This window comes from Alligator sinensis, unplaced genomic scaffold (assembly GCF_000455745.1).
Source record: "Alligator sinensis unplaced genomic scaffold, ASM45574v1 scaffold1301_1, whole genome shotgun sequence".
NCBI lineage: Eukaryota > Metazoa > Chordata > Crocodylia > Alligatoridae > Alligator > Alligator sinensis.
The window spans coordinates 104633-113198 of NW_005842575.1; the positions used below are offsets into that span (position 1 = coordinate 104633).

Here is an 8566-nt window from a genome sequence, read left to right on the forward strand (position 1 = left end):
TGGATGTGGAAGGGGCCGCTTCCCCTCTTCCCCCATGCTCCTTCCCTGCCAAGGGTCCCCCCCTGCCCTTCTCCCCTTCACCCTACCTGGGATTCCGGTGCAGGGCAGCCATGTGCTTCCAGGCCAGAAGCCTCAGGAGGGGCTTCCGGGGGTGGGTCCAGGCCACTGTTGTTGGAGCCCACTGGGCTTCCCCTGGGTCGTACTGCCCTTGGTTCCGGTCATTTTTGACCGGAACCAAGGGCAGAAAAATATTAATTTTCTACATTTTTTAGGGGCCCCACGAGCTGGATAGAATGGCCTCGTGGGCCGGATCTGGCCTGTGGGCTGTAGTTTGCCCACCCCTGGACTAGAGGAATCTGTTACAGGGAAGTGTGGAAACAAGGTTACTAGTGTGTGTGTGTGTGTGTGTGTGTGTGTGTGTGTGTGTGTACACACAAAGGCCTTCAAAAGCCAGCAAGAGTTCATGTAAAGGAAGCTATGAGCATGTGAAGATCAGTGAGGAAATAATTTGGAGTATTATAAGCACCCTCAGATTCATGGGCTTAAAGAAACAGTGTCCAAAATTTAATACATATCCCTGGCTCCATTATGTGCATCTCTGTCCTGGTAAAGATAAAAGGTGACAGTTTGAAAGTTCTAGTTAAGGAACTGCATGACCCTTGAAAAATAACTCTGGGATTTTGGGATTGTTGGGATTAGAACAGAGAAGATATTGGGGTTGTCTGTCAACTCTACACTCCCCTGCTTGCCTTTTTCATTGCTCCAGCTGTTGACTAAAGCAAACATGTTTTTAGGATCTGCTAGTATCCCTAATGTGCCTGAGACTGCCAGTATCAGGAGGAGCATATTATATTTTTTATCTACTTGCAGTAAGCAAGGCAGAGACATTTGTATCATGCACCAATGCATTTGTTCCCTGTTGGCAGATCTTAAAAAGTAAAAAATGAGTGGATGAATTCTGTTCATGCTCTGGGGCAGATATGTTAATAATAATAATGTTTTTTTTCCCCAGAGTGTTTAATCACAGCAGTTTGTCTTACATTATTTCAAATTAAGTACACTGTTGAACAAAATGTTCGTGAGATTCTCTCCCATTAACCTTGCCTACAGTACTTTTGCAAATTCTGTTCAGTTCCAAGGCTGGAGATAATTTGTCTTTTCCCCAAAGCTGTTCTTCAGATGCAAATAACTAGATAATTGCATCCACTGGGATCACCTCTACTGTGGTCAAAATCAACAAAGACACAATCAATTTCGGACGGTCCTAATAGTGAACACCCAGGGCGCACTGCACTGCAATCGTGACTTGAGAACTCAGGCAACATAACATTGACATCGCTGCACTGAGCGGGAGCTGGCAAGTGGGAGATGGGCGGCTCAAAGAACAAAGAGGGCTATACCCTTTTCTGGAAGGATAAATAGGAAGGAGGACACCGACTTCATGGTGTTGGGTTTGCCATTAAGAATGAACTCATGAACTAACTCAACAAGTTCCCTGTTGGAATTAATGAACACTTCATGACTCCATCTCAAATTGGCAGAGATCCAATTTGAGATGGATCATTGTTATCAGCATGTATACTGCAACTCTTGATGCTGCCAGCAAAACCAAGGAGGAATTCTCTGCCAGCCCTAACCAAGTCCTTTCTGATGTTTTGGAGGGAATCAGACTTGCTCTGCTTGGCAATTTCAATGCCAGAGTTGGCAGGGATTTGAATTTTTGGAACAGAACCATCGGCAAGGAAACGATGGTAAAAGTTAACTCCAGCAGCATCTTCCTCATGAAGATGCTGCACCTTGCAAAGGTGTCTGCACCACTCGAGCTATGGTAGGAACTGACAAGTGCTGGGCTGATCACCGGCTCATCTGCTTGGTTATGGGTCTCAAACTGACTCCCAAACGATGGCTGCAGCAGAAGCAACACTGACAGGAAGTCAACAAAGAAAGGACTCAGGGACCCAATCAAGTGAGACCTCTTCTACCAGCACCTCAACGAAAAACTGCTGAATTCCAATCAACAACAATGGGAGAATGATGGCAGCACTTGGTGTGGCTTCAATTCCATTGACATCAGCGCCTGCAAAGAGACACTTGGGTTCTTTACCAGGAAACACCAAGACTGGTTTGATGAGAGAGTTGAGATCCAAGAGTTCACTGACCACAAGATCAAGGCCTTTTGTGCTTGGCAGAATGACACCAACTCCAACGAAAAGAAATTGAATCACCAACAAGCCAAGGCAGAGGCCCAAAAGAGGACCTGCAATATGAAGAACAGCTGGTGGGAAGACAGAGTGAAGAAGATTCAGCATCTCACAGGCATCCACAATATGCACAGTTTCTTTAGTGCCACCAGAGCCATCTGTGGTCTGAGTACTTGGAGACTAACCGTCTTGAGACCTAAGGAAAGGGGCACCATCAGCATCTGTTGAAAAGCATTTTGAAAACCTCCTCGATCGAGATGGTTGTTGACGAGAGTGTTCTCAATTCCATCCTGTAACACCCAGAGGGGATCTCGGAATCCCTCCAACCCTTGATGAAGTGAGGAAAGCTATAAAACAGATAAAGAACGGCAAGGCATCTGGAGCAGATGGAATCCCTGCCAAAATTTTCAAGTGGGATGAGAGCAGCTTAGATCACAGGTCCATCCCCTCATCTTAAGGATCTGGAGTGATGAGGAATGATTGTGACAATCTTCAAGAAAGGAGATGGGTCTGACTGTGGAAATTACAGAGGGATCACCTTGCTGTCCACTACAAGAGAGATCATTGTGAGAACCCTCCTGAACTGTGTCTTTCCACTTACTGAAGAGCTCATCCCAGAATCTCAGTGTGGGTTTAGGGCAGGGGCAGACAAACTACGGCCCACTGGTCGCATCCAGCCTGCCAAGAGATTTCATTCAGCCTGTGCGTAGGTGCCTACCAGTTCACTCTATCCTGTACAACCCTGGGCTGCCCTTGCTGTGCTTGCATGGGGCTGAGACCTGCTCACTCCCATGAGGGCAGCACATGCTGCTGTCCCACCCTCACTCACAGGATGGCACTGACCCTGACCCCACAGGTAGGAAAGCAGCAATGGCAGTGGGTGCGGGGGGCAGAAGTGGCCGTGGGGGCAAGTGGGCAGGGGGGAAGCGGTGGTGGGTGGGAGCCAAGCAGTAGCTGGCTGGGAATGCAGGGCCTGGGCTGGTGGAGGCGTGGGATCCACCTGACTTGATCATGCAGAGCTCCCCGGGGCTCTCATGCAGTTCCCAGGTTCTCCACCCAAGCTGCATGCCTTCAAAACAAACCTTGTGCAGTGGAGCTGGTGGTCTGGCCCCACTCACTGCCATGTGCAGGTCATAGGGAATGGTGGGGAGCTCCACACTATGGAGCCAAGCTGGCTCCACCCCGCTCCCTGCAACCTTGGCTGAGCCCCATGATCTGCACCGCTGGCTTCATCATGCGGGTCTCCCCCTGGTGGCGCAGGGCATGGATGGAGAATCTGGGAACTGCATGTGAGCCCTGCATGATGGTGCTGGAGGCGGCCCAGCCACATGCAGTCCTGGGGCTTGCCAGAACCACGGACTGTGCGCAGACTTGCAGGGCTCCATCTGCCATGGACTGTGAATGCCCTGAGGCTGCTGCCGCTGACAGTAGGAACTGTGCACATTGGGGGTTAGGGTGTGAGGGGGATGTGTTTTGTAGTGGGGCCTCACATGCACACTGCACCATATACACGTACTTGCCCCCCCCACACACCCCATGCACAGCCACACATTCCCACAACCTCCCACAAACCCCATACACACCCATACCCCTGGCATAGCCCCCATAAGCCCCAGACATCCATACACATCCCCACACCCTTCCCCACATACACACCACCTTGCTATATGGAGCTGAGATGTGGTCAGCATACAGGAGACACCTCAGGTCGCTGGAGAAGTAACATCAACACTGCCTGCGGAAGATCCTTCAAATCCAGTGGAAAGACAGGTGCACCAATATTAGCGTCCTCTCTCATGCAAATACCACAAGCACTGAGGCAATGATCATCTGCCATCAACTTCACTGGACCAGCCACATCATCTAAGTATCTGACTCCAGACTTCCAAAAGAAGTTCTGTTTTCCCAGTCTAGCCAAGGTTTATGCTTAAGAGGAGGGCAGAGAAAGTGCTTCAAGGACTTTCTGGTTAAGATTCACTGCATTAAATGCTTCTAAGAGTTGTCAATTAGTTATTTCAAAATAAATTCTCTGACAGTATGTTGCAGGGTTGTTGGTTGGAGCCGTGTTGGTCTAAGGACATAGGCCGGCAAAGTTCTTTGGGTATATGTGATATCTTTTATTAGACCAACTATATAGTTAAAAAAAGTTCTTTGCAAAGTGTTTGGGCACAAACACCCTTCTTCAGGTACTGGGAGACTCTGCTTTTGTTCTGAGTTCTTCAGCAGAGTCTCCCAATGCCTGAAGAAGGGTGTTTGCGCTCAAACCCTTGCAAAGAACTTTTTTCCAACTATTTAGTTGGTTTAATAAAAGATATCGCATCTATCCAAGGAACCTTGCCTGACAGTATGTTGATACAGCTATCAAGGCATTCTCTCTTTTGAAATTGGACCGAACTATAAGCTGATTGGATGATAACCAGAAACAATTTTTTTATTTCTGTGCCTTGGAAATTGAACTGTTTGGATAATTTTGTGTATATAAATAACAGCATCGAGACCTCTGTGCTTAAGATAATCATCAAGTAAGGGGGAAAGTGGACTTCACTAAGACCTGGTAGAGTCTGTATTCCTTTGCTTGATTCAGTACTACAGTAATGTTTAGTGAGGCTGCTGTTGGATGTCCTTCTTAGTGAAGCACACTAGAAAAATGTTTTCCAGACATGCGCTAATCTAATATTAAGACCATTTTTAATCTTGTATGAATTGAAAGTACAGGCGCAACTTAAAAACATTTATTTTAATGGGTTGGATTTGGAACAACCTGACAAGGATGCTCAACTGTGTAATCATGAGACTGTACCTTAATGAGTCAGAGCTCATTAGGCCAAACATTAAAAATGCAGTTAGTTTTCACTTTTTTCAGGGCATGTGGTTATGGCTCAGTGTCTCATTGATGCATAGAGTGAAAATACTACATGTCCTGGATTATGTTTTTATTGATCCTTTTTTTAAATGTAGTGTCCTGTCTATGCTTCTGAATAAACTTTGTTTCTTTAGGTCACTCCTGTGTATGAGGAGTGGACCACAATTGACTGGTACCAGTTTTTCTGCCTGTGGGAGAAGCTGCCTGCTTCAATGAAGCGAGTTGCTGAGCTGGTGGGAATTGAAGAAGGCTTCCTTGCACGCTCTGTAAAGGGTAAAATCATAGCCAAAACAGAGAAACAGCACCGACAAATGGCTATCCACAAGAGGTAGGAATGAGTAGGCATATGATGCCCAAGGCAGAAATTTGCAAAGGGTTGTGTGGTAGGAGATGGTTGAACTGCCAGGTTTTGTTTATAACCCAAATGTTGTTTGGGCTAGGTTCTCCTGTTGATTGAGCAAGTGGCTCAGTTTGTATCAGCTTCCTACAAATTTATTCGTATCAGGCAAGAAAAGTGTTGTCGCAAGAAGCTTTGTGTTAAGTAAAATAATCAGGGGAGCTACCTTTCTTGCTTCTTTTGTTGGCCTTTGAGTTCCCTAAGTCAGGGGTGCTCAACCCCTGACCCACAGGCCAAATTTGGCCTGCAGAGCCATGGTTTCCAGCATGTGGGGCTCCCCACAGGTCAGAAAATTTTAGTGCTGGAGGCACAGCAACCATTAATACTGTCACCACCCCCCTGCTGCCAATTCCCAAGATCTGTGCAACCAGGTCAGAGCTGAGCCACACCTGTGGCTGGCGGGCGCCCCCCCCCACCTCCCTCCCCGCCCCCCCCCCGCCCCCCCCACACACATCAGAGCCAGGCTATAACTCCTCCCCCTTGCACATCTGGGTTGGGCTGGCCACACCTCCTTCCTCCCTTGCACAACCAGATTTGGCCCACCAGCTGAATCCGGCCCATGGACATACCAGGCAGTGGTCTTCTGGCCCATGGAACAAAAAGGCTGGGCATCGCTACCCTTAGTTATCACAGAGCATTTGTGCTAATGTGTCCAAGAATATGTATCTTTTTTACATACCTCTATGTTTGTCACAGGTTTTTCACCAGCCTGGCACTACTGGATTTAATCAGCGAGGTTCCCTTAAAAGATATTACCAAAAGATATGGCTGTAGCCGTGGCCAGCTTCAGTCCTTACAACAGTCTGCTGCCACCTACGCAGGTGAGTCATAGGGATTAAGAGACTCTGGAGCTGCTGTGACCTTTCTGGCCCAAATTAAGCTGCGTCCACTCCCTGAGTACTGCTCTGATCCCTGTTCCCCAGAGCCATACCTGATAGAGTTTGTATCCTGGGATGCTGGCATGAAAGTAGGGGAGCTCTCTGCCCACACAGAGTAGATCTGGGGCTAGGCACTGCTGCAGGAAGGTGTCACTGCCAAGAGCCAAGCTAACTCTTCTCTGGCCGTACAACTGTCATGCTTTTATATGGTGAGTGACGCTTCAAACCCTGAATTTGGCAGTGACTGCATGTCCAGGGAAAGATTAACCTAGCTCTTGATGGTCACACTTGGCACCTCATTGTCCAGCCCCTTCTCTGTTCCTTGTGGCTAGGGAGCCCACCGCCTCCATTTTAGCACATCCTTTCACTGAGTTCACAGGGCTTACATGCTGCATATAGCAGCTGTCTGTGTCACTTGTGGCACATGCGCCATGGGTTTGGCCACCCATGCTCTGGAGACTTGACTTATCTTCTTTTTGAGTACTTCATCTTTCTGGCTTGTTATCAGGGAGAAGATGGTCAGCTTTCTTTGCTCTTTGGCAGAGAGAGGTTGACAAAGATAGCCCATGCAGTTTCACAGTGCAACCTGTATTACGGAGTTGCATCCCACAGACATTACACTGTCTCAGTGCAAGGTGATAGGATCAAGATGGAGAACTACATGTTTGGAGAGACAGTCTCCAGAGGCTACAGCTCCTTAACCGAGCAGCTGCAGCGCAGGGCGCCGCTTTTCCTGTGCTCACCACCAGCTTGTAACCCACCCCTGCTGCCAGCCTAGGCCCCGCACCGGCTCTGGGCTCCCCCGTCAGGGCTGTGCGCAGCAGCTGCGGCCTCCCCGGCTGCCGCGCTGGGCAGTTTTTGCCACCATCGCGTCTGGGCTGCCCAGTGCGCGAGCTCCGGGCGGGCAGCAGCAGCAAATACTTCCTGGCACGGCAAGCAGGGGGGCTGCAGCTGCTGCTGCTGTGTGCAGCCCCAATAGGCAAGCCCGGAGCCGGTGCGGGGCCCAGGCTGGCAGCGGGGGCAGGTTACGAGCTGGTGCTGAGTGCGGGGAGAAAAGCGGGCCCCCACCTGCCCCGTGGCTGGCGCTGCCCCCGCTTCCAGCCTGCATGGGGCTGCCTGTGCCTGCTCAGGACAGCCCCGCTGGGCTGCAAGCAGCTGCAGCAGGGAGCGCGGGCCATGGAGTAGGCAAGGGGCTGCTTTTCCCCAGGTTCCTCCCCTGCCCGGGGTCCTCCACCCCCCCACCCCACCTTACCTGAGGTTCTGGCATGGGCCAGCCACGTACTCCCAGGCCAGAAGCTCCTGCTGGGGCTTCCAGCTGGGGGGCCAGGCCGGGCAGACCCTGCTGTTGCAGGAGCCCACCGGGCTTCCCCTGGGTCCTACTGCCCTTGGTTCCTGTCATTTTTGACAGGAACCTAGGACAGATCAATATAAATTTTCTAAACTTTTTAGGGGCTCCATGGGCCATATAGAATGGCCTTGCAGGCCAGATCTGGCTCACGGGTGGTATTTTGCCACCCCTGTTCTAGGGGTTTCTTGATGTCTCTGGCTTTGTGCCTTGTAGATGTTTTTGAGGGGGTGGGGTAGTGATTTTATGGGTTCCTTGGCTAAATGGTTGCCTGTGGATGCAGAGAACCAGGAGTTAGTAGCTTGAGAGGTCCCTTCAGTCCTCTGCTCCTGTGTTCCTGAATCTGCAAGTAATCCAGCCATTTCCTCCTAGAAGACACTTAAATGAATCATGCTGTGCATTTCAATCTGCTACCAGATGGCAGTTGCACTATTTCGCCTGAATGTGAAAACTTAGTCAGCTAAAGCATACTACATCTTCTGCCACTTCCAGGAATATTTCTGTATCAGAAATCTGTAAGGCAGCCGCATGGAGTATTCTAACAGCTTTTATTAAGTGTTGTGCCTTCGACTTAGTTACAAAGGCAGATGCCAGATTCAGAGAATAGTAGTATAATCCTTGCTCACCTAGACAGGGGTGCTACTTATGAGGTATCCTGGGGGTATGACATGGCTAATCTTTTAGTTGCAGGATGTGATCAGTGCTTCTGGCTGCCCACTTGGCCCAAGTTGAGGGGCGAGGCCATTCAACTTCATCAAGGCTAGGCCCTTAGTTTAGTTGGCAAGAGCTGTTGGCTGAGCCAGACTTCCCAGCCCTTCTTTTTGAGCTGCATGGGCAGTCAGCAGCACCTGCTAGATCAGTTGAAGGCCTAATCCTGCTGAA

The 8566-nt window shown here is 49.6% G+C and overlaps 1 protein-coding gene across 1 annotated transcript in view; it reads left to right on the forward strand.

The window, feature by feature from the left end:
* POLQ (DNA polymerase theta) overlaps window positions 1-8566 on the forward strand; it is a 90510-nt gene that overhangs the window by 28093 nt on the left and 53851 nt on the right. The window contains exons 13-14 of the mRNA XM_014524111.2: window positions 5199-5392; window positions 6158-6282. Of these exons, the coding sequence (XP_014379597.2) occupies window positions 5199-5392; window positions 6158-6282 (319 nt within the window). The remainder of the gene's footprint in view (window positions 1-5198; window positions 5393-6157; window positions 6283-8566) is intronic.